Genomic DNA, 26,199 nt, shown 5'->3' on the forward strand with positions numbered 1-26,199 from the left:
GTAAGTAGAGTTTGCTAAGATAATATGCTCCCTTTAAAAATCTACAAAAAAAAAATAATTAAAAAATCTACCAAATTCATCTTATTTCGACTGTTGCGCATCCTGTTTGTCATTGTCATCATTGTTCTGGAAATAGCTCACCCAATTGTGTTCGATATATGATTTACGTTTGAATACTTTATTGAATTTGGCTACATTGTAAGGGAAGGCAAAAATTGGTTACGTATCAAAGTTTCAAACTAACTCTACGAAGTTTAGAACTCTCCCCATCGTTGTCTTAATGTCCTAATAAGTGGCCCCTAGAGAATTACGCTACCCGTACTACGATACCTGCAAACACTTTCCGGTAAAACTTCCTACATTTTAAAGCTACCCGTTATGTTAAAAGGGAGAGAAGAAAACCCTATGCCCTAACCTTCGATCTATGTAATGTAGAAAGGTAAGGTAGAGAAGAAATATTATGGAAGAACCATTTGCTCAGAGAGGGAGCGAGAGAGAGGAAGTGGTTTGATTTGTTAGAATTTGATTTTAATTTCAACTTGAGTGAACACTCGTGATGTTTGTGCTTCGTTGCCTTACGTTTCTCCTAACTTCTCCCCATCTCCATCGAGGGACAAAGTGAAACCGAACCTCTGGCCCGGAGTCACCCGCCTCTCCGGTGGCTATTTAAACATTACGATCACGATGATCAGCAGGACAACGATCAGGACGAGGTAAAAATTAAAGTTAAACCCAACCTCGTGCCATCAGACCGATTCCTGAGCCATCCGGTACTCGTACACGCTGCCGCGCTCAATGAACGCCTTCGAGGACGGAGCGAGCGGATGATTATAGCCGTCGGTGGCCAATGTTACAACGCCCCGAACCGGTTCCTCCTCGTCCTCCGGTGCACCGTAACCACCTCCGCCGGGAGTTTTCATCGAGAACACATCGCCGGCACGAACTTGGATGGCCGCTTTGGCACCGATGTTCACCGGACGCGTCGAGCCAGTTGAATCACCAACACGCAGGAGCAGATTGAGACCAGCTTTTCCCGGACCTCCACCTGCCATCCCGTAAGGGCGTAGCGTACGTCGCTCCGTGAGCACCGACAGCATCAGGGGCTTACGGAAGAGAAGCTCCCGATGGACACCGTCCCCTCCGCGCCACCTTCCACGGCCTCCACTTGCATCATCACGCAAAGTGAACCGGCGTAAGATGATCGGATAGCGCAGCTCCAAGATTTCGGGGTCCGTGATGCGTGTGTTGGTCATATGCGTGTGCACACCTCCCGTTCCGTGCCATCCCGGACCGGCTCCACTTCCACCGGCCACGGTTTCGTAATATCCCCAACCCTCGTCCCCGATCGTGACGTTGTTCATGCATCCCTGCGATGCCGCACATGTACCGAAAGCGGCAAACACGGTGTCCACGACACGCTGTGACGTCAGCACGTTTCCCCCGACGACTGCAGCTCCCTCGGACGGGTCAAGAATAGATCCCGGTGGGACGCGAACCTCGATCGGGGCTAGACAACCTTGATTCAGTGGCACATCATGGCCTACCATGCACCGCAGACAGTAGATCAACGCCGACAGGGTGATGGCCCGGGGGGCATTACAGTTGCCGGCCACCTCGGACCCGGTGCCAGTGAAGTCGCAAACCGCCGATCCACGATCCGCATCGATCTGCACGATTAGTCGAATCGGAGTTCCATCATCCATGTGCTCCTCGGCCTCAAGCACCGTGCGACCCGTTCGGGACAGCGTTTCCCGGGCGATCGCCTTCAGCATATCGCGCACGGCAAGCTCCGCGTTCGCCTGCATATGGCCCATGTACGCCTGCACCACCGACAGGCCGTACGCGTTGATCAACTCCGACACCAACTGGATGCCCTTCTGGTTCGCGGCAATTTGCGCTCGAAGGTCCGATAGATTATCCGAGAGGTTGCGCGTCCCTGGAGCTCCAGAGGTCGGCGAAGGACTCGTGAGTCTCTGCACGATCGCGGCCTCCTGGAAAACACCTCCATCGACGAGCAGGAACGACTTGAAGGCGGCCCCTTCCTGATCGAGCGATGTCGAGTGTGGTGGCATCGAGCCGGGTGTAATGCCACCGATGTCCGCGTGATGTCCGCGTGAGGCCACAAAGAAGACCGGCCGCTGGTCGTCCGTGCCGGCAAACACCGGCGTGATTACGGTCAGATCGGGAAGATGCGAGCCACCGGCTTGCGGATGATTCGAGAGGAGGACATCGCCCGGCTTGAGTGTACCTCCGCGCACCCGCAGCTGGTATTGAACCGTTTCCTGCATGGCACCCAGATGGACTGGGATGTGTGGGGCATTGCTGACCAGCCCACCGTCCGGTCCGAACAGGGCGCAGGAAAAGTCGAGCCGTTCTTTGATGTTGGTCGAGATGGCCGTCCGCTGCAGCACGCGTCCCATCTGCTCGGCGATGCTCATGAACCGGTGATTGAAGATGCTCAACTGCACGGCATCGAGCCGCTCGTCAACGATCTTTCGGCCACCGCCGGCCGATTCGTCCACAAGGGCATCAACTTCGATCACCAGATCCCCGCGACGGGTAACGTTGGCCTGCGAGCCAGGTTCGATCACGATCGTCGAGAGGCGATCGATTACGATGGCCGGTCCATCGATCGTGTGACCGTACCGCAGCTTGGCACAGTCATACACCGGCGTTACCTGCCGCCCAACGCCTTCGAAGTAAGCCACGGTCGTTTTCTCCGCGTAGATCGGACCAGTCGCTGCCGGGATGTCCGGTTCATCGAACAGAGTCGCTCGTCCGCAGCCCCGGACGCGAATGTCCTCGACAAGGATGCGACGACCCTCCAGAACGAACCCAAACTCGCTCCGGTAACGCTCGCGGAACGTGCGCCCAAAGTCACCGAAACCGTACACGGTATGGTCCGCGTTTTCCACCACCCGATCCGGAGTGCACATGAGCGCGCAGTCGGTTCCCTCGTAGCGCAAGTGAAGGTACGGCTCCAGCGTGATCCCATCGTTGGCCAGTGCGAACCCTTGGCTTTCCAGTTGCTCCACACAGCGAGCGGAAAGGGCATGCAGACGTTCCTTTAACGCGGCACGATTTTCCGGACATAGCTCCAGCCCGCAAGGTTCCTGTGCCTCATGGACCACATCCGCCAGCGCCATACCGTAGGCGGATAGGATGCCGGCGTACTTGTGAATCACGACCCGGCGCATTCCGAGTTGTCTAGCGATGGCGCACGCGTGTTGACCTCCAGCACCTCCAAAGCACGCCAGCACATGGCGGGCAGTGTCGTAGCCTCGTGCTTGAGTCAACGCGCGAATGGGCCGACACATTGCCTCGTTGGCAACTCGCACGAAGCCCATGGCAACCTCGTCGAGTGTGAGCGGACCCGTTCCGGCCTCATCCGTTGCCAGATGTTCGTTGATTTCCTCCCGAAGTGCCTCAAAGGCAGACCGCGATGCATTATAGTCAAGGTGTTCGTTTTCGTCCGGTCCGAAAATGGCCGGGAAGTACTCCGGAAGTAACCGACCGAGGATAAGGTTCGCATCCGTCACCGTCAGTGGACCCCCCTTGCGGTAACAGGCCGGCCCGGGATGCGCACCGGCCGATTCCGGTCCCACGACGAACAGTCCGCTGCGGAAGAACAAACGTGATCCACCGCCAGCCGCAACCGTGTTGATATCGAGCTGTGGAGCCTGAATGGTAACACCTGCCGTCGTGCTCTCGATCACGTGCTCGTATGAACCGGCGTACCGGGACACATCCGTCGAGGTACCGCCCATATCAAACCCTATCAACGGTGGTGTCTCCACCAGCGCGTCCTGCTCATCCTCCCCAGCTGCATCGCGAACTCCAGTCACCGCGTACCCGACGACTCCTCCCGCCGGTCCACTCAAGATGGCGCGTGCTCCCCGAAAGTTTTCCATGCGCGTCAAACCACCATCACTCTGCATAAACAGCACCTCCGCGCCACGCAGTTGATCGCGGAATCCGGCCCGGAATCCGTCCAGATAACGCTCGACGTGCGGCGTTAGGTATGCTTCGGCGCAAGCAGTGAACCCGCGTGCCACCAGCCGACACATTGGCATGGCCTCGTGCGATAGCGTCACGTGTTGGAAGCCCATCTCGCGCGCAATACTTCCCACACGGAGCTCATGCTCCGGGCAGGCATAACTGTGTGCTAAAACGATCGCCAGTGAACGGGTTCCGGACGCGAGCACTTGGGTCAGTTTGGCTCGCAGGTCCACCTCGTCCAGTGGGATCATTTCGAGGTACGTCGCATCCGAAGCCCCCGTTAGGCGTCTCCAACCGCCGGTAATGCCCTCTCCTAGCTGACAAATGCCTTCCTGACCCGGAACAAGACGCGCATCGATCTCGATTACCTCCCGGTAAAGGTTGGTTGGTTTTTTAATATTCTAAAGGGAAACAAATAAATGGAAAAATTCAGTTAGAAGTTTTCGTATCCGATACTGTCCTGTCCGATTGTAGTAATGAATCTCAGCAAGCTGTATTGCTGTACCCTTGTTTGAGACCAGAAATGAAATTGAATTACAACATTAAGATGAATCCCTACCGAGACTGTTGTTCTTTCTTTTAAATTTTCTACAAAGCTTTACATATTTATGTTTTCTACAGAGGCCATACGTATAACGCCTTACGCGATCTATAAAATGTCCTATCTTTGTTTTATTCCTGCTTATCTGTGTGTGTTGCTGTAACGGATCTGATTTAACCTCTAACCAAGCCTACTTGATCGTTTATTTCACTTACATTTCGCATAGTTTGCTCGCATGCTACGATTCTAACACCAATAAAAATCAGAGTAAATTGCTTACCAGCTGAAAGATGTTTGGCCGCGCCTGGTTACCGATCTGCAGCAGATCCCTGAAACCGCGATTCACGACGAGCGCCACCGGGTCGCCGGCCCGTTCCAGCAGCGCATTGGTGGCCACCGTCGTCCCCATCCGGACCCATCCGATAAGTCCCGTGTCTATGAGCCCATCCGGTGTAAGCGCTCGGCCCGTCTCCTGCTGCAGTATACGTCTGATACCTTCGGTCGGGGCGTCCGGATAGTTGGCCGGATCCTCCGACAACAGCTTCAGCGTGCGCACCGTCCCGTCCGGCGTGATGCACAGTACGTCGGTGAAGGTGCCCCCGCGATCGATGGCAAAGTTGTACTTTCCGCTGGCCATTTATACGTATACTTTTTGGTCACTTTCTATCTCTTGGCAAACGCGTTGACTTTTGGCTCCGACTCGGGCTAGTTTTGGCACAAGAACGTCGAGAAGAAGATGTAGTAGCTACGGCGGTCCACAAATATCCGACGTTCCGTTAAGCCACCCGTCAGCAAATGAAAACTAAGCACATCCACAACACTTCTGCCGTTTGATAAGGCGATGAGATGCGGACAAAGTCAACCTCAGGCACACTCGGTTACGACGCCACCATCAAGCACCAGCAGATAAGACAAGCGCCCTGGACAGGTCGAACGCTGACACACAGAAGAACCGAAGGGCAAAAAAGCGAAACACTCAGGAGAAGCGAAGCTGCCGTTGTGTCCGTCCGTGCAATCCGTCTGGCTGGAACCACGATAGCAAGATGACTGTGCGGCCACTACTGGATAAAGACACTGCCGACCGGGAGAAGGAAAAATCTGCGTCCGACAATCCGCACGCCACCCGCGTATCGTCGTGATATCAGTTCGTCTCGCAATCTGTGACAGGCCATCCGGCGCACCGTTCCGTGTGAAATTATGTAAACAAAAACAATCTAAGGAAGCATGGGGGTCCTATGGACAACCCCAGTACAATGTTTTCTTCAGATTATTACGCATTTCCAAATGAAGGAAAAATTACAACTTTTAAGGGGAAAGTAATTTGAAGAATTGATCTGGATCCATTTCGGACTGGTGTTTTTAGTTTAATCGCATTTGCACGGACTCAAGAGGTTAAACCTCTAGGTAGCCATGGGAACCACAACGGAATTTCCCATTTTTTTTCCTAAAATAGAACATTACGTGTATCATCCAACAAAAATAAAGAAATTAGAAAAGAAATGCAGCAATTGTAAAACGAAACGAAGCAATTTGTGATAATTTGTAAGCGTACGTTTGACCACCATATTACCCTAAACAGCCGGCCGGGATGTTCACCAACACCAGCGCATGCGCAACGTTCATCTCAGCTGTTGCTGCAAGATGAAGGCTCACTGCGACGATGGAATGCGGCGAGTGAGATGAGCCGTGAGATGAAGATGACGTGAGGTGAAAATCTTGAGCCTAACTCCAGAAGTTTTAAATTTAAATTTGGTTCTCCAGAACCCTTTCCATATCTATTCTGCAATTGTACTTTGAGAACAATTTTGGTTTATGGTTTTTGTTTTAAATTGTGGCATTTTTTAACCTAATTTCTTTCAGTAAAAAACTAAAACTGCGATAAACCGTACCAAACTGTTATTTTGTAGTTTTGCTGTTTGTGTATTTCACGTATTTGTTTTTTTTGTTTGTTTGCGGTACGATACAATTGTTTATAATGCTATTAGTTTGTCAACTAGTTGTTGATGCCATGCTGGGTGGAATCGGTGGCAACCGGTATTTCCCCCGAAAGTGATTGCTCATCTCCGGTCCTCCAGAGACGGGAATCTCTGCGTGCGCGCGAGCTGGATGTATATTTCGTGTGACAGTTCCTTATCGTTTTACTTAGTTCTTGTCTTGTAGGTGAAATTATATGTTTAAAAAAGGAAGATGAAAAAAACGTAAAAAACTTTTCTCTACTCACACTCCTGTGTAATAATCTTGTGTTTTGCCACGTGATCGGGGTTGTTTGCTAAATGTTATAGACTGCTTACAGTACGTCTATTATTTGCTTTTTATCTACTGTGTGTGTTTTTTTTTCTTTTACTATTTGGATAGCAGCATGCACAGCAGCGAGGGGCGTACCATTGGGAGCTAAGAAGGAAATCGTTTCTAGCTGCTTGTGTTGATTTTTGCGTCAAAACCTAGTTTTGTTTTTGCTTTCTTGTTCTACTTGGCTGCGATATTAGAACTACCCTTTGATTTGTTAGCTATGCTGATTACAATTTTTAAACGATATATCCTTCCCATGTGTATTTGCATTGCTCTGTTTTCGTTTATCTATGTATACATTTTCTTTGTGTTCTCGATGGTGTTTTCTGTTATTTTGTGTTTTTGTTTTTTGTTTTTTTTTCTTGCGATTTTGTGGCTTCCACACTATACCTTTTTCTTATTTATAATTGCTTGTTTCGAGCCTATTTTTGTTTGTTTCCACATTTGGAGGTTGGGCCACTCGTAGGAATAGTTTTCTCATTGTATGTTCTAATACCGTTGATTTTGTCAATTTTACGATCTCAATGCGTTTTCCCTAAAAGGTTTCCAATTTTTGGTTTTAATATTATTTAATTTTCATTCCTCCAGATATAGGTGCACCATTTTTTGTATTGCCACATAAGTTATAATTGATAACGACCAGCTTTCTTTAATCCCCTATGTTTTTGCTCTACATTGCATAACTTGCAAAAATAGAGTCTAACCGTTTCTGACCAAATCACACAGCGTTAGCTGAACGCATTCAAAGTTGATAAAACAAAAGGCAAAATATTAAAAAAAAAACTCAATCGAAAAAAGGTCGACAAACGCACGTGCTTAATGTGTAATAATGAGTCCGCAATGTACATACATATATTATCGTTTGCGAGTCTTTTTTTTTCTTTTACACTGATTTTTGTTTGATTGCTCATTCCAGTGAAAACCAAACCGATTGTTAAGGAAACGCAGTCCAGTCCAGGAGCATCTTATCGTAAAGGGGCAAAGTAGCGGTAAGCTTCCTTTTTTAATAGTAATAAATAGTGAAGAACGTAGGCGTATAAAAACAATAACAAAGATAATCAAATGTAATCGATCATGTGATGGAGCTCTGTACATTCCAGAGCGGAGGGGCCATAGTATAACAAAATCTATATCCAATGAAAATGATTACTTGCCAGTCTAGTGACGATGATAAATAATTGTTTGTGTTGGTTAATGTTGGGGAAAAGTTATACCAATCCACGCTGACTTTGGGGCACATTCCCTTTGGGTGATGCCTTTTAAAAACAACAGGGGGCAATTAGGGAGTCGGAGAGAGACAGAGTGTCTTGGGATTAATTCGATGCCGCTGCGGCGACGTTCTGCTTGCAGCAACTTTCGTTCACCCGCGGCGGCTCTGAGCTGCCCCTGAGCGCGTTGCCCTCGTGCTTCCATTCGGCCATCATCGAATGCACCGAGGGGTGATTATTGCCGGCCGATCGCGACAGATTGCTCGCACTGTTGTTGCTGGTCGCCCGGTATAAGCTGGTGGCACTTCCGTTGGCAACGGTGCCCGGCGCGCAGCTAGAGGTGTTGGTGTTGGTGGTGGAATTGACGGCGGGGGCCACGGTCGACGATATTCGCTGGTAGCAGGGACCGCACAATCGCACCGGCTGGTATAGCCGTTCGTCCGGCAGGTGTGCCGAGTACTCGGAGCAGTTTGCGCAGAAGATTTGACCGCACGAACGGCAATGGTGCTTGCGAAGGCCGAGCCAGAACTCGGTCTGACAGGTGGTGCAGCGCGTGACGGCATGGTCTGGCACCCACAGGACGCTGCTGCTACCGACGCCACTGCTGTACTGCATCTGCTGCGATGAGTTGGCACCGGACGAAGGCGCACTGCGGTCATCCACCGCCTCCCAGGAACAGTTGGATGCGTTTTCGTTCATCGAATCGATCATCTGCACCAGAGAGAACATAGATAAAGGGAGTAAAAAAAAACATAAAAAATTAAACAGCCATCGAACTCTCCACCGCACCATAACACACTTGAAGCACATTGGAAACCATTAAAAAAAAATTGCAATATTATACTCTAGTCGCAATCCAACAGCATATATTAAACAAAGTTTCTTTTCCCTTGGAAACAGCCAAAAACGATGGTCAAATAAATCCCCCATCGATGGCCCACCTCTCGCTGCAATTCAGTCCCATATTTCAACGCAAGTATGTTTCACCGTGAGAAGCTCTGCATGCGTTCTACCTAGACTTTTGTTACGCTTTATCCCCACTCCTAACACACAGCCTCGATAGCGCAGTCGGTAGCGCGTAAGTCTCATAATCTTAAGGTCGTGAGTTCGATCCTCACTCGGGGCAGGAAACAACTTTTTTCTCGCACTACTCGGAGCGGGAAACTTTTTTTTTCAACGATTGTCTGGAACAATTGGGTTATTCTTTTTTCATTTTCATCCTTTTTATATAAACTCAACAACAAGCTTAAACTCAAACAAAAATCAAAAACCGCTTTGTGAAGCACATGAAACATGCAATGAAAAACAATTGATTGTTTCTTTTTTGAGAGTGATAAGTTATCGGTTTGTTGAGTTAGAGGGTTTTTATTTAATGAACCTTGAAGGAAGGATTAGTATAGCACAGAAAATGAAACAAAACACATCCATCGGGACGCGCGTACAGTTTCCGAAAAGTACGCGTTTACAAAATTTTCTAAAGACACACAAGTAAACAAAAATAGGAGTGTGCAAAATTAAAATCATCACTGACCAGTTGATGGGGGAAGGATACATCAGCGTCAATCTTGTGTCCACTACCACCGCCACCACCACCACCACCATCATCACTACTGCCTCTTCCCCAAGAGAAAGTTCTTGCGCGTGTTTCTTCCATTCTGCGTATCATTTGAATTCCACCAAAAACACTGCTGTCCACATCATCATCATCATCGTTTTCATCCTCCTCCTCGCTACTTTCGCTGAAGTATCGTTTCAAAAACGTGCCATCCAACACAAGCCCTTCGTTGGCGCTTCCTAGCGGATCGTAGTTCATAGGAGTTTCCCTCGGGGGGCGTGTGTCACGATAAAATTCCCCAGCAAAAAGTTCCTCCCCGGTCGGGCCATGTTTCTTCTGCTTGGTACGTTCGAGGAACCGTCTTACGGTACGGCAAACGCGAGCCGTGTGCGTAAACAAACGCTGATGCTTCCGTAATTCCTCACGAAGTTGCTGTTCTTCTATAGTTGGAGTGGATTGTCCATCCACTCCTGGCATCAAGAACTCCTCTTGCTCCTTTTCGTCTTCCTCTTCGTCGGAAAAAAGAAGAAGGGAAGTGCACGGTGGTGCTTCGAGACATTCCAAGCTCTCTCCATCCGATTCCTTCGTTGATGGAGGACATTCCCAACGGTGTTGCTGCTTCTCATGCGTCATGGTAGTAGAAGTAGTTGTGGTTGAGGTGCAACTTCTTGTTGTCCACTGAACCGTCGGGTAAAAGTAGGAGGTGGTGGTGGTTGTGGCGTGGTGCAGTGAACATGGCCCACTACCTGCAACGCAACAACGACCACAAACTGTCCTTGAATCGCTAGTGCTGCTACTGTCGAGGTCGGTGAAGGTAGTGGAAGCAGCAGCAGCGGCAGTGAAAGTAGCAACAGCTCTGGTTATGGAAAGGCTCACCGGCACCTAGTGGTTGTAGTAGTAGGTAGGTAGGTAGGTTGGTAGGTTTGGTCGACAGGTTGATAGGTAATACTAGTCGTATCGATAACAACAGTTCAAAAACACCTCATCTCTTCACATGCCAATGCCAATGGTGGAGGAGAATAAATCACTCAGGGTTGGTTAAAGGGGTCGGCAGGAGGATATAGGTGGTAGTAGTAGTAGTAGTAGAGGACGGTGGACGGTAGTTTGTTATGCTGGTTTAGATCGCATGTTTTTTTGTTCTCTCGGTTAAGCCAATCAGCATACGCGCAGCATGTAAGGTTTTAGGGTGGCTTTCCGAGTAGAAAACGATTGGACAAGAACATAGAGAAAAGAAGATGAGAAAATAAAATATAAGATAAGCAGATCAACGGTGGCAGCCAAACGGAACAAAATAGAAAGGAATTTGAAGCGCTTTTAAAAAAGGCGCAAGCAACACAAGTTACTACGATAAACAAACAGTTCTCTTTTTGCGGGATATTCTTATGATCTGAAAATATGGCCTGGCTTAAGTTTGGATGGATCTTGCCTTCTTCGTCCGGTATGTACCATTTTCCCCTTTTTTCATCAAACCAAGTTTGGAGCAAACAACGTTAAAGCCCTTTCTTCCTGGAGTCTGGTGGCCAAAAAGAAAAGCATTAAGCTTTGCATTTGTGTCGAAAGGTGAAGCAGATTGTCCACTTTTTCTCGTACGAGACAAAAAGGACAAATGAGAAAGCTTGTTATATTGAAGGAATCAATCCTCTTTGGACATGTTAGAAAGCCTGTGAAAGGAGTGAAGGAATGGATCCTCCAGCGGAAGGTGTACATCGTATGTCACTACGAGTCTTCTGCTTACCGGATCATCGTTGCCGTCCGGCTGCTGGACGCTGCTACCACAACAGTGCTGGCAGGATTTTTTCATGAGAGCCAACCGGGTCGCATACAGTTCGCGCTGTAACGCTTCCTCGCGTAACTGGAAGAAAAGGTAAAGAACATAAACGTGGAGTTGAATAAACTCATTTGTGGTAGTTTAAGCTAGCTTACCCGATGCTCGTAAACAATCTGCTGGAGGCGCAAGTTTTGCTCGGACAAGGCATGGGCCAACCCGTCCGGGCAGGAGAACGTCGCAACCGGTGGCCGATCCGTCGCAAACTGTACGGTGCTCGGTGGTGTCAGTGGCAGTGAGCGGACGCCCGGCGTCGAAAACCGAGAGTGTGTGGCACTTGGGGATAAACTGTAAGAAAAGGGTTGAAAGGAATTGGTTTAGGATCGATATGTGGATCGAATTCCTTTCTCGATTCCCCTCACCTTCCATTGGTTGGTTTGATAGGACTCATGAGTGCTTCGTGCTTCGAAAGGGACGAGTTTCGCCGTCTCCTTTGCTGCTGCTCCTTCTGTAGCCGCTCGCCAGCATCGGTGCATCCGGTGCCGGAATGTGGCTGTTTGCCGTTGATTTCGAGCTGCTGAAACTGCGGCTGAATGATGATGCTTTCGTCCATCAGCATCATCGAGCTGAGCATATTGTTAGTAATGGGCGGCGGCGGGGATGTCGTTCGCGCCAGACTGTTCGCTTTCAGCTTGTTGTAGTTGACGCTGCAGTTGTTGTGTTGACCAATCGAGGCAGGCGGTCCACGATCACTTTCCGGCACGGATGGGGAAACTTCCGGCTGCTGCTGCTGCTGATGCAGTGGCCGTGAACGTAGATTATCGAGAAGCTCCTTTGGTGTTGAACGGGTGTCGCGGGTTGCGATCCCATCGGGAACATCGTACGCTGCCCGGCCAGTGTACGTAGACGTTGGCTGATTTGATAATTTCTACAAAAGGAAGGAAGTAGATAGAAAATTATTTACAAGCTCACTTTCACTCAACACCAGCTGTCAAACGCCCGCATAACCTTAAATCAGGACTTGTAAACTCAAATAACTATGGCAACGTGACTATGGCTCGTTGCCCTGGTAATTTAAGTTCATAGTGGTAGTTTGAGGTCCAGGAAGTGTTTCACAGCAGTCATTTTTCATCGTCATCTCAGCTGACGCCGAAGACACTTACCCTATCGTAATCCTGACTATCACTAGTAAAATCACATCCGTTGCTATCACCAGTCTGCGCTGTGGTAGTGGTTCCCACTGTTGTTCCCCCACCGGCGGTGTCCTTGTTATCATCGCCCGTCCGTTCGATCCTCCCCAATCCCCCGTTCACCGCCACCAACAATTCCAGCTGACTGCTACTATCACTGTTTCCTACGGCTACTAGTTTACTAATACTACCACCACCATCTTCAGCCACTTGGTCGGCTGCTCCTTCCTTTCGCCTTTCGTACACCGCTGCCTCGTCCGTCATCATTTGTAGCTTTTCCGGTCGACTAACGCCTGCATTTCCAGTGTGATGTGGGCTTAGCGGGAACGCACAAGACGCCGACGGTCCGTACTGGTCCATCGGCACCAGCGTATCGGTGCTGGTTTCGATCGAACCGTGCCAAAGGTTAGGACTGAACGATCGACCACCGTTTGGCAATGGTGAGGACGAATTTAGTCGATTCTGGGAGCCGGAGAGGTTCATATCTGGACGTAGCAAAAAGAGAAAAATATATTAGTGAACATGTGCAAGTCAAATAACAGAATAGAATTACAAACACACATCCTACGCAAGCAAGACGAACGAGACCGTTTGGATTACTTTTGGTTGTCGGAAAAAGCGTGCATGATTGTATTATTAAACTTCCTCTTATTTCTATAATATTCCCATCTGAGACCGGATCCTTCCTTATACGAGCGGACATTTTATTTTAAACTTTTCCATATGTTTTATCAAAGCTATTTTAACATATCTAAATATATTATACATCGTTTTGACCATCGTTATAGTGCACCTGTTTTTCTGCAATTGGCCAGTATCGTGTTTCAATGAGATAAAAGTGCTCGCATCTTTTATTATATAAATTAACAAACATCGTCCATTCCATTGAGTATTTTTTTTTATAACTTGTAATTTTCAATCGTGACGTCCAGAACTCTCAATTACACAATCGTAGCAAATTAGACGCAATATAATTGAACATGTCGCCTTCAATAATTTACGACTTCCACTTTGTCTGCGTAAGGTACATAGAATAAACAATTGCAAAAAAACAGGACATAACCACAGAAAAAAAACATAAACTTTGATTCTAACCGGAGAAGAATAAAAAAACGAATTACGACAAAAAAGTAAGGTATACCAAAAAAAAAAAGGTAAACAAATCAGTTCTTATCAAGTGTAGTTTCTTCTGCCAGTCTTTGGCGGGTTCCAGTGAACCATTTAGCGCGTTATCAATAACAGAGCAAGAAGCCACCCCAGACATTTGCATTCCTTTCATCCCAATTTTGTAAGGGTATTTTACAGTGTACAATCTTATTACGCGAAATGCGAAATCTTCTAGACAAGAGTGTTTTTAATTAAAAAAAAAACTTCCAACAAGATTATGCTTTTTTGTTCGTTTCTTGTATGTTTCTCGTTTAGTGGTTTATGTTTCATTTATTTGTTTACATTTCGTATCGCTATCAGGTTTTGTACGCTAAGACTCAGCATCGCCCGTAAGTTCCCTCCAGGAAACCGAAGCATCTGGATCCGGTCAGACGTTATCGCTAGAAATTTCGGGTGCGAATCTGTGGTCAGTTCTATGCCGACGACGATGCGGTTTTGTTACATTTGAAATAAGTATTATATGTACACAGATTTTCCCATCTCTCACCCTAAGTCATAACAAACCCGTTTCGCAAGCCTTGAAGAAAATCAAACTTATCTCCTCGACATACTTTTTTGAAGAGAAATGTTTCCGTTCCAACTCTGTCATGCGTGTCAATAGAAAAAGAGAGAGAGAGAAAGAGTAAGCACTGCCACGTAAGGATGGACAGTGCCTTTTTTGTCCTTTGCGCCTTAGAACTTCCTGTGAGCGGAACCCCAAAAGACTTCTTTTATGCTTGCGCAACAAAAGAGGACTAAGTTTGCATTTTTGTGGACATCGTAGAAAAGTTTGGCGAGTGCTTTCACGTGTGTGCCCGAAAAGGGAACGTACAACATAACGCCCAAACATTGGTTCTACCATGTCCCGGTCACCTTTCCGACAACCGAAGGAATCCCTTTTTCTGTTTTACAACACTCCAAAAACCTGGTCCTGAAGCGCTTTGGTCTCGGTCTTTAGATGTGTTGCCGTAGGAAGTGTTTGATAATTTTGTACAGCTTGTCGTATTTACCACCGACTCCGGTTCCGACGAGTAAGCTTCCTCCGTCAACACCGTCACAGCCGACGCCGCTTAGGTCCACACTTTCCATCATAAGATCGTCCCCGGTGATGATCGGTCGTCCAATGATGTTACGAATGCCACCACCACCACCACCACCGCCACCACCGTCGGATACATCGTTCCGTGGCCCACCACCAACCACCGTCGATTGGTAGTTTTCGATCTTGATGATCCGGGAGGTATTTTCATCGATATCTTCCACTGATAGTCGCTGGTGTAATGGTTGGTGATGGTTCTTCTGCCCTTCGGTGGGTAGTGCCGGGGAGCTGCTACGCTGCTGACCGAACGGTACGGACGCCGTTGGAAGTTCCGGGACGATCGGTTGGAACCGGTAGCTATCGGTGTGATCGTGCGCCGGCGGTGTTCCACCGGCCATCGTGGTCAGGGCACGCACGTCGGTGGTCGCAGTGGGAATGAGTGTGGCTGTTGCCGCGGCAACTAAACTGTCCACTCCACCAGCACCACCAGCGCCACCGCTACTGCCGTTACTTAGGAAAAGACTAGATGGAACGGAAGTGTCAGTTGTTCCGGTGGTCGTGTCACCGTTGCAGGTGCGTCGCTGCTGCGGCTGGTTCTTGTTGCCGCCACCCTCGAGCTCCTCGACGTCCACCTGGTTCAAGTCTTGTGTCAGCCGCTGCAGCTTCTCGGTCGCGTGCTGGATAAAAGAATCACCGGAGTCTAGGGTCAGCTGGGGGCTGGTGGTGGTGTTGTTGCCACCCCGAAGATGATGCTGCAGCAGAAGCCGATGATAGTGGTGTTCGTCGGTCGAGTTGAGTTGCATAGGATCGGGCGAAATTTCCCGATCGGACGATAGGTTCGAATCGATGGAACTCTCCTCCTGCGATAGATGGAGCACTGGACCACCGAGAATGCTACCGAGTCGGGGGGAAGGGAAATATTTTCATTTATTTGTGAACCCTGGTTTGGAAGGCCACAGACGGCTGGCCACCACACTTACCTTGAGTCTACGGTCATGTTGGGATCGCTGGAACGGCGCGCCATTGCACCGCCACTGGTCGCCTCTTTGATATCACTGTACGAGCGTGTTTTCGTCATGGACCCGTTTAAATCCTGCCCCCCGGCAGCTGCCACCCCACCGTTGCTACCCACGGCCACCACCGACGGTTCACCCACGGTTATGATACTACCCTCGACGCCCCTTCGGCCCGCTGCTGGCCCGACGGCGGTGGTATCGGTGGTGTGTCCGACCGGATTGGCGGGCGGATATTCGGCCGCATCCGAGGCACACTGCTGATTGCCACCCCAGCTGCCCAGGTACACTTCGCTCCAGAGGCGCAGATCGCGCACGTTGTGCGCCGGCCAGAGGACCCGCTCGCGGTTCGGCACGTACAGGTGATTCTTGTAGATCGGCCCGGACAGGAACGGCCACACGGAGAACGTCCGATCGGGAACGCTGTTCTCCTGCCGCTCCTTGACCGTGTTGCAGAGGAACGTTCCGAACAGGCACGAGTGAGAGTGTTGCGCCAATTTAATCTGGGATGGGAAAGTAAAAAGGAGCGTTGTCCATTGAGGTAACGTCAACGTTGGAATGGTCTCTAAGGGTGCTACACACTTACCAGGTAGCCCATATCGAACTCGAAACTGCACGGAAACTGTTGATGAATCTGATGCACACAGTCGAGCCATTGCAGGAACACTGGACACCGTTCGTTCGCCTCATCGGACCCGGGTCCGTGACCGCAGCGATCGGCGAACTTGTGTCCAAAGCTGAGCCACTCCCGCTCGACCAACACACGGAAGCCATCGATCGTGCGGTAGTAGGGATCGAGGCACAGCTGGGCCGTGGCAACGATCTGCGGCGTACGATCCCAACCGTCGGAACAGTGCACCAACACCGGCCGCCCGTTACGCTCGATCGCATGGCAGACAACCATCGACGCTGCCAGCAGGCCGGAAAGATGCTGCAACCAAACGGTACGTTCCAACATTCCGAGCCAGCTGTAAAACAAACTCAAACCAGTTATAGTCTTGTTCATGTCCGGCATCCTTCCCTTGTGGTACCTACCCTGGAATGTCCGCCTGTGACGCACAAAGTTGTCTCAGTGCGTGGAAACTCTTCCGTATCACGTGTATGTTCCCGAGGCTCATAAACTGAATCTCTGCGCTCGGGTAGTACTCGGCACACTCGCAACCACCGCCCCGTGCCCGATTGGTGACCGCCGACGTGTACGATCGGGCGTCCACGATGAGGATCTTCTTCGGTTCATCCATCTCCACCTCCTCGTGGCTTCCCTCGGGACTTCTCGGGGGGCTACTTTCGCTGGATGCCTCGGAACTGTTTCGAGTACGCTGTGAGGTTCTTCTCGAGCGTTCCTGTTGCTGTGACCGATCCTGGCTGCCCTTGTCGAACGAACACGCATCGGAGAGGGCTTTCAAAAGCTGCTCGTCCTTTGAGTTACGCCACCCAAGCCAACCGACTTCGGGCTGGCTGCATCGGGCGATCACTGCACCGGTGCGCTGATGACGCCACACGACGGCCGGGATGCGCCTCGAGCTCCTAAAGCTAGCCACATTCTGTAGCGTGTCGTCCGAGATGCAGGCCGGTACGAGCAGCAACCGTGGATAGGACGGGCAGAGCTTGAAGTCCGCATTCGCTTGACTGATGCGCCACGCGCCCTGGAGATCGAACTGTAGGCGCTCCGCTTCTTGCCGGAACTCGTCATCGAACGAACCGACGCGCTGTAGCCGTCCGGCCCACTCGTTGTCCTGGTTGAGGGCCGCCGAATCCGAGGCCCACACTTGAAACGGAAAGGCAAACAGCGACTCCAGTGTCTCCGGAACGCCGATCGCGAGTGTTATCCGACGGTGCCATTCGCTGCATTGTTCCGAGGTGGCAAATGAACATCTGTTGGACGCGAGAAAATACTCCAATTAGAGAACCACTTCAAAGCGAAAGATCAAACCGAGAAAGACGTACTTGACGGTGCTGGCATCCTTGCAGTTGACGATCAGGTGAAACAGATCGCGCACCTGTGTCGACTCGATCAGTCCGAGCGGAACCGACACCTCCGCGCCGGTGCTGTTCTTCTGCAGAAACAGCCTGTAGTTCGACAGGGCGAGGATCCCGTCGTCCGTTTGACCCAGATAGTGGACCCCTTCACCGGCCACTGAAGCGGGAAGGGAATTCAGGAAAATGTTAAAAACCCCATTCGGGTCTCGGTCGAACCCGGATCTCGTACTTACATTCGGTAAACGGGACGGTGAGCTTTTCATCATCCTTTAAGAGGGCTGGCTTCGGGAAGAGCTCGGCCGGCTTCACCATGCACAATGATGACTGCGGCGAACCGGTGCCCGACCCCTCCATTATCTGGCAAAGAGACAAGAATAGAGAAGGAGATTAGGATCGTTTGATTCCTTGGTGATTCCCGTAGGTGTTGCTATAAGTTCCCCTCCGCCGGCGTGCAGATAAGATATCTCCGGAGAGATTTGTCTTCCGCTTTTTCTCGCACCATCAGATCACGTTACTGTTACTAACTCCATCCTCATAAAGAAGTGGCGATCCGTTAATTATGGCCCGATGTTATCAAGACCCCCCCTCTTGCGCCTGATGATCCATCAATCATTCACTCTCACTCTCGAGCTGGTTTTGATTGAGAAAAGGTTAATGCAGTTCCAATCCTCCCCACGATAAGAAGGCGCCCGATGGCCTACCTTCAACTGAACCTTCTTCCGATGCAATCAAACGTCCATCAGGATGGACATAGTAGGTCCCACAGCACAACCCGCCACCTTCTGCGTAACCGTGCGGAAGAGATCGAAAGGCCAGACCCATTTCTCTCCGCCCTGCGGGTGTTATCTGCGGTGGTTGCATATAGTTGGATCAGCTGTTTGGCAAACAAACACTTGCTTGGGGGGAGGGCGCCAGATGTGGAACGCATCAAAACCGTTCGTCGCGCGAATGGAAAATTTTCCCATCTCAAGGAGATGTTGTTGTGATGTGATGATTGTTTGGTGTGAACGGTTTGTGCGTGCACCGAACCGAACAACAACATCACGGGGGATGAAGTGTGATGTGTGCTCTGATAGTGCATCTGCAGTTTCCCGCGCGAGGCCGCAACGTCGCCGACGGTGACCTCCGGCACCGCAAAAGTGTTGTCCCAGATGGGCAGCTTGAAGTCGGTTGTCAGATTGCACATCTGGCACCTATCGCTCGCGCCCCGAGGGATGTCTATGGGTGAACCTTTACGTGACCTCCTCCTGGTGTACGATGTTGAGCCATCGAGTGGAGGATTCTAAGGGTTGAGTGCGAACGGTCAGATTTCGACTGAAGTTCTTTTCCTTCAGAGAATAAGAAACTTCTGGAAATCTCGTCGATTATTATATCGGATATCAGATATACTCCATCATCCAATATTGGATAAGATGACATCCTGATTATATTGAAATGATCGCCGAAGTATTTTAACCGTAGATCAAGTTTCCTTCAGGTAAGAGAGGTCTCTTATACCTTCTTAAACTCTTCGTTCATCCATGAAATCCAATAAATTGGATCATGATCGGATTTCTCAACTCCCATAACTTGAGGACTCCTATGTTTGATTGATATTTACTTTTCTAGCACCTCCGTGCGAGTTTCGGCTTTGCTGGCTGTTAAAGAGCAGGAACTTTATCCCCATCGTTGATGAAGGATCCCGGCGTTGTAGAGATTACGCCGCCAAATTCGTGGATGCGGCGAAAACGTAAGACTGGCTCTCTGGCACGATCGCGTATTCCCCGCGCCTTATCACTATGAGTGTATTTTTGCAGGTCGTTTTTTAAATTTACTATAGGTTTTTTCTACACTCCCCGATCAGTTCCAAAGTGTTCCAGAATATTCCGCTCCGCACTGCGATAATGTGTAGGCCTCTTCCTTCGTTGCAGACGTGCAGAGGTTGATAATACTTGAGAGGTTCCGCACAGATATTCTTCCCCGTCCACTGAGTGCGGTAATAGCTGGGTTGTGTTCTTACGGTGAATGAAGCTTACGTACGCTCCGGTCGAGCGCTGGAATACGTTTGTGATCGCTGACCAGCTGTACCGGGGGTAAAATATGGTGAGAATACCCGTCCCCGACTTCGGAAGCCAATGCGGAGTGACAGAGCAAGAGAGAACGAGAGAGGTTGTGGGATGAGCAGAGGCTATTAGAATGATTGTGTATTTGAACACGTCTTCAAACAGAGAGAAAGAGAGAGAGGAAGTGGGTAGCTCCGCAGGGCAGGGAGAAGCGAAGAAGTGGAGTGGGATACGGATGATTGCCTCAATCTTGGTGGCCACCTTCTTCGACTGATTATGGGATGAAGTCCGACAGACTCTGCCACAATGACTGTGGCATTTTCCATGCATGGCCATATGTCCGGGAGAATGATGACGACAATGAGGGTGCGTTAGAATCAAATGGGCACGACGCACTGCTGCATCGGCCTTCTGCTGGTGGTGGTAAACGTGACAGTCCTCACATAGCCACAACTATCACTGGGTGTAGAAATCTATTGCCTTTGCCTATTGGCGCATAGCAACATGCAGAGACAGGAAGTTTACGGGGCATAACGTTTTATGGTGGACGTCTGGACAACACGTCATCAATGATCAACTCAAGCATCAATGATGTTTGTGTACACATTTTAGTTCCAGTTCACAACCCTTTTTTATGGCCACGGAATCGAATTGAACCAGTCATCGAACAGTATACGGGAAGCGCCAACGTGACGTTCACAACCCAACCCCTTTTAGAGGCAAGAATCATTGACCCTCGTACGAGGGGGGAAGGCGTTCACGCGATTTCCACCCACATGTTGACAATCGGAACCTGCAACATCTGGGCCAACCTCCTGCACCGGGGTGATCAGATGATCGACAGCTGCTATATCGCGTGTGATCTGACACGATCGGAGCACAAGAGTACGTGCGTCATCGACATACTAGCACGTTAGCCGCTAGTAAACACACAATGCACATGGTTCGGAGGGTGATATGGTAAGCCTCCTGCTAAGGTGGGGGCGATCGTTTCCGATCATCATGTCCAAAGCACTTATAGCCTGAGCGATCCTTAGTGTGGTTGTTGTACATTCTTTGTTTAGACTTCTTGCTAAACCCAAACGACGCTAGACAAACAGAGTCCATGGATGGAACGCTGGCAACAGCTGGGCGTCTCCTGTCGACCTTTGAGTAGGTCACGCTGGGGAACATGTATTTTTACAGCGATCCCAGCGATGGTGTGAAATATGGGATTCCTTGGACAATACGGAAAAGCGATAGGCAAGAGTTTTCCGAAGTTGGTGCCTAGAAATAGACCAGAGCTCCTAGTTCCCCATCGCAGAGTGCGCTTCTTACGTTCAGAAACGTGATTGCGATCACATGTGCCATTCGACAGACGCCTTATCAGCTGTTCGTTTTTGTTTAGAAACGGTTGGTACCTTGGAACTCCACCTATCCTTCAACAAACAGCCGTTTGTTTTTTTTGCTGCCGGAACGAAGTGTGAAATGTTGTTTTACTCCGAATGAGTCAACCAAAACACATCGCACTTATCTCTCTGGAGAGACACTTTACTAACAACCGTAGTTAGTGTTCTGCAGAAACCAAACACGGAGATCGCGATCGCCTATACTCAAGTACGGACATGAAACAAATGATTGTAAAAAGCCTTTGGGGCTAGTGTAATTTACCTACCCAGGCGTACCAATCATGAGCTGGTTGAAACCAGTTTAAACTTTTCAACTACGACGCCATAGGGTTGAGAAAAAAAAGTGAACCCCCCGGGAATCACCTCCGGGGCGAGAGGATCTTACCGTACCTTATCTTACGATATATCTTAACCTGCTTTATACTGTTTTGACTCCTGATTTTCTCCCCCCCCTGAAGGTGGGCGTGACCGGTGTGTATATTTGCCAATTTATTTCAGCGCGAATTTTTTCGCGACCCTTTCCACCTGTTTTGTGTTTACTCGTTTAACACCTTTTCATGCAGCTCTCAACGGTTGAGCGTTCCTCAGTATCATCACCACATTGTCTAAAGCCAAGGGGCGGTTGGAGAATGTTATTTAGCAACAGTTTATTAGCATCGTCCTGCCGCTCTTATCGCCGTGCGCGATTACACACCTGCATTTTACGTTGCAGTACACCGGGGTTAAGCTCGCAAAACAAGTGTGTAGTTGTCAAAACAGTGTTAAGCCGGAAGATAAAACTGACGTACGTCTGTCTGGTGCGAATCACACATCCGGACATTGAGGAACCTACGTGAAACCTTTCCGTATTACAATGAGAGAAACAGGTAATCCTAAGGAAATCTTGAATTTCACAAAGAATTAACATGAAGTAAATATTGATCATATCTAGGTGCCATTTTTTTCTTAGCTCCATGAGGCATCATTGAAAAATATCCCCAAAAAAGCGATACGTGACAAATATCACGAGTTCCGGCTCAGTTCTTAATTTCCACAGCATCTATAGCTATCAACTCGTCTACGACTGCGCACACAGTCCTGCATCCCAAAGTGGAGACATTTCTTAAGAGCAATCTCGCTATCTCTTTCCCTATTTCTTTGTCACCCCAATCGTTCATTTGGGATGCATTTCGGTCGTTCACTTCCATTTCTTCGTCTATTGGTTGCGTGCGTGATTCCTAGCACATGCCACTTGCATATAGACAAGGGGCCCCGAACGCCGAGTGGATAACGACGAGTGGAAAGTTCCCATGTTGAAAAAGCGGAAAGCCAAAGAGGAAATCAAAACAGACTACTATTTATCACGTGATCTGGTTTTAAGTGGACGTGGCAAAGAAGAACTCGGAACAGTAACAGGATTTTCTGGATGGCGATGGATGGTTTTAGACCTCGGTTTCAGCTTAGATACAAAGTGATATTCCAAGTAAATTTCCAAGCACAAGATATCCAATCTTTTGGAATGAAGGAGCGTATAGACTTAAGTTACTGCTAAACTTTCGTGGGCACCCAAAAGACCACGGGGGTTGAACTATTATATTTCACACGCTATGCCCCGACACTTCCCGAAAAGATTGGAACACGGCGAGAGAAATGGAAACCCCGAAAACAAACGACAAGTGCGTAGTTGCAGGCCAATTACTTAGGCGTTCCTCGTCTAATTGCCGGCGGAGAAATGGTTCAACGCTTTCGCCCCGCGCGAAGAGAGTGCGACATCGACACCCTAAGCATCCGGCGGCCATCCCGAAAACGCTGCATTGCACCGGATTTCCAGCGGCGCCATCGGCAATTATATTTCGCCTTCAGGACGCACACCGCTCCACAAAACAGTGCGTCAATGTTTGGGATGGCTTCCGACGCATCCGACCAGGACCATCTTTGCCAGCACTCTTGTCTTGTCGCAAAGCGTCATCTTTTCGCTTCACTTGCAACCGGTCTCCGGTCTGGCGTCAAGATCAAGGACGCCAATGTTTTGGTCCGACCCGTTTCTGCGGCGCAATTTCCAACGCGACCGATAACAGCGACATCTTCCTTTTTTTTGTTTTTTGCTGGTGTCAATTGTGAACATGAACAGTTTGTCGCCAAATTTGACCCGTTTCGTCCGTCCGTTTCCAGTTTCCTCCAACGTTACCAGAGTGAGATGCGGACGATCCGGTTGCACGGTGGCAAGCAAGTAACCCCCCCACCCAACCAAACCAGCCAAAGTCTAACAGCCCAGTCCGAGATAAGACAAGCTAAAGATTACGGGGGGGGACGTTTTTTAATTTTTTGTTTTGGTTTGCAAGCGGTTCACGAGTTTGGGGAGTCGTTCCTTGCCCCATTTTACAAGACATGTGCAATATTGTTGTTTTTTGGCTTTGGCTTCGAACATGTTTCCTTTTTTTTACTTCAGTTCCTCTGTTTAATGTTTATTACTGAATGGTGCTGGTGTGGTTGTGTGATAACCACCATTTGTTGCAAACGTTAGGTGGGCGATGATAAGCCTGGATGCACTCAAACTACGACCGAACGTTGTCACGAGACGCTGGAAGTCGGTAGGCGCCAAATCGATGGCATTAATCGGTCGGTAGATTACAGTCAGACGTCTTACAGAACCCATTGGGGTTTTTTTTTCGTTGCTTGGTAAGTATGTTTGGCACCGAGAGCTCTATTTTAAGAACAATTGTTGATAGGGGCCTCGCACACACGTAAATCACTTTTGACAGCGTGGAATTACCAATCCATTATGCCACGTGTAGAAGAAAGTAAAGCATAATGAGTGCTAGAACTCCACGGTTATTCCAAAAAATTCTCTTGATGTCAAACAAACACGAAGGCAATATGAGTCACAATTGCTTTTGCCCATTATTTGGCATTATTTACTTCGTTCCACTCACTCGTTCATCTACAATCACAGTTTTTATCGAGCACTTGAAAACATGTAATTTTGTTGCAAGCCTTCCATAGTTTATATCTTTTATTTACATTTGATAACCTTTCTTTTTTGTGTTGATAGCATTTTAAATGCCTTTCCTGTTAAAAGGACCTTGCCGAATCACATTTTATTTATAAGCTGCTTACATACCATGGACAACCATTTCCTAAAGAAAGTCATTATTTTTAAAACACTTTAACACATGCACATAGTTTACGCTTAAGTGAACAACAAGCTAGTGGTATTTGCACGAAATTAGAGCTACGTCTCTTGAACCGGGTGTCCTTCCTTGGAGGTAAGGTTCAACGTCTCACATTTCCACCGAATTCGGGAAATCAATCCATTCCGCAACCGACATTCGAAACGCGCCCGTTCCGTGAGGTGCCACTTCACTTGTGGGTCCGTTGTTTCATACCTTTTGCCATCTTATCGCTGGCTCGCGGTTTCGAATCGAATTTTCTTATCACTCACTCGCGGTCTTTCTTCAGGTCATGATCATCCCCCCCATCGCCAAATTAATGTGTTCCGACCAGCCACACTACGAATGGGGCGATGGTTTTGGTAAATGTCTGGAATTTTTGACGACGTGATACGATGCACAGAAACACATTCCACCATCCCCCCCTGGGTAGGGGATGTGCACTTGCAGTTGCATTTTTGCGAGCGCTAACTGACCTTATCAGACGTTTGTGCACCCTTGACGATAGGGGTTGGTGAGTGTTGTAACACAACCAGTTAGATTATATTTGCTTTTTGGGGGCACTGGGAACACCACAAGCTAAGCCAAGCTGTGCAAAAGGGAAGGCCTTCCCGATAGCACACACTGTGGCACACAATGGCAAATGAAAGAAATCACTCACTTTCTTCCAAAGGTTCCTTGGAAAGCCTTCCTCTTTACCTTGGGAATTTCCTCTTCGGCGAAAGAACCACATCGCGACCGGAACGGTTGAGAATGGGCCAACAGCTCCCACTCCTCCTCGACTACCACCGACTGGAAGCAGTAATAGTCGCAGTTGTTGCGTACCATTGGCCAGGCGTCACTTTAGAACCATTTACCGTTTGCACTATTGAAATACACTTTCCCTCCGGGAGAAAGGATCCTAGGCACTGCCAATGTAAAGTTCGCTAAACCGAACGACTCATTCCCGGGTGTTGCCTTAATCAAGCTCCACTTATCGTTTACTGCACACCGCCCCAAGAATACTACGGCGGCACCAGCGAAATCCAGCGACCCACGAGAGAAGTGCCGGTGAACCAAAACGACCTCTCAACCTTGAAACGAAAATCGAGATTCTGGCACAGGTACTGTCGGCTTTTCGTTGAATTCGTGCACCTTTCATAAATGCACCGTTTGTGGCCACGCAAGCTCCGCTCGCCTATCGTCTATACGAGGAACTTGAGACGGGAAAGTCGCTTATCGGATTTCGGAGGGAGGAAAACGTTTAATCAAATCGTTTCGATTTGGGGATTTGAGCGCTACCAGTTACTTGTTCCAAAGAATTTTCAAATCTTTTCCTGGAAAACGTCTATCGATAAAGATCAGCTACAGTTTTAAGTTACCTCTCGCAATCTAAATTCTTCGTTACGGCTTCTCAGAAATCTGTAAGAAACAATTTATGTGCAGATTATGGGATTTTCCAGAAAACTTCAACCAGCGATAGGCATTAGTGTTGATAGTTTGTTTGAACTCTGAGCTTCAAATGACGTGCTTCTTCTCGATAAACCCGCTGCCATGTGTGTATGACCTCGTTGAAATTACCTCACCGAGTTCCTTGGAGGACTGGGAGGGCAGTCGCTGCTCGTACAATCCTTCCGGTGTTTGCCGGTGCACCATCATATCCCATTCTCCGTCTCCAAGGTCCACCGGTAGCGTCGTGTCAGTGTCCATGATGCGAAAAATTGCTACCCCAGAAGACCATCGACCTTAAACACTCAGTTTTGCCACTGCCACGATGTTTTTGGGAGGAGGACGCTGGAGGCCACCTCGTACGCGATATAGAGTTTAGACCAAATTCGCGCCGATCCGTCACTACACGAAAGGCGACATATCTGACACGATCCACCAAAAGGAAGTGGGTTAAGTCAAACCGTCTT

The 26,199-nt window shown here is 48.9% G+C and overlaps 2 protein-coding genes and 1 non-coding gene across 3 annotated transcripts; 1 reads left to right on the forward strand and 2 right to left on the reverse strand.

The window, feature by feature from the left end:
- Window positions 1–746: 746 nt before the first annotated feature.
- LOC131287814 (5-oxoprolinase) lies at window positions 747–5,177 on the reverse strand. The gene is made up of 2 exons (XM_058316898.1): window positions 4,821–5,177; window positions 747–4,400 (listed from the first exon to the last, which is right to left on the reverse strand). Exons 1-2 carry the CDS (start codon window positions 5,175–5,177, stop codon window positions 747–749), a joined length of 4,011 nt encoding a protein of 1,336 aa, XP_058172881.1.
- A 2,965-nt stretch (window positions 5,178–8,142) lies between these two features.
- LOC131284219 (uncharacterized) lies at window positions 8,143–18,079 on the reverse strand. Its single transcript, XM_058313074.1, has 13 exons — window positions 17,959–18,079; window positions 17,693–17,882; window positions 16,781–17,620; window positions 16,332–16,713; window positions 15,713–16,248; window positions 14,661–15,626; window positions 13,549–13,562; window positions 12,521–13,032; window positions 11,780–12,285; window positions 11,516–11,705; window positions 11,328–11,444; window positions 9,569–10,474; window positions 8,143–8,748 (listed from the first exon to the last, which is right to left on the reverse strand). The coding sequence occupies exons 1-13, from the start codon at window positions 18,077–18,079 to the stop codon at window positions 8,143–8,145; spliced, it is 5,886 nt and encodes a 1,961-aa protein (XP_058169057.1).
- Trnam-cau (transfer RNA methionine (anticodon CAU)) lies at window positions 9,091–9,163 on the forward strand. The gene has a single exon. It is a non-coding gene; the product is annotated as a tRNA-Met (tRNA).
- Window positions 18,080–26,199: the final 8,120 nt, after the last annotated feature.

This window comes from Anopheles ziemanni, chromosome 3 (assembly GCF_943734765.1).
Source record: "Anopheles ziemanni chromosome 3, idAnoZiCoDA_A2_x.2, whole genome shotgun sequence".
Classification (NCBI taxonomy): Eukaryota; Metazoa; Arthropoda; class Insecta; order Diptera; family Culicidae; genus Anopheles; species Anopheles ziemanni.

What these genes read in the sequence shown, in the direction of transcription:
- LOC131287814 (XM_058316898.1), bottom strand. Translation starts at nt 5,177, where the DNA reads ATGGCCAGCGGAAAGTACAACTTTGCCATCGATCGCGGGGGCACCTTC. An exon ending in GGCCAAACATCTTTCAGCTG is followed by an intron (nt 4,401 to 4,820) that starts GTAAGCAATTTA and finishes GTTTCCCTTTAG; the next exon opens with AATATTAAAAAACCAACCAA.
- LOC131284219 (XM_058313074.1), bottom strand. Translation starts at nt 18,079, where the DNA reads ATGGAGGGGTCGGGCACCGGTTCGCCGCAGTCATCATTGTGCATGGTG. An exon ending in TCACAGGCGGACATTCCAGG is followed by an intron (nt 16,714 to 16,780) that starts GTAGGTACCACA and finishes TTTGTTTTACAG; the next exon opens with CTGGCTCGGAATGTTGGAAC. An exon ending in AGTTCGATATGGGCTACCTG is followed by an intron (nt 16,249 to 16,331) that starts GTAAGTGTGTAG and finishes TTCCCATCCCAG; the next exon opens with ATTAAATTGGCGCAACACTC.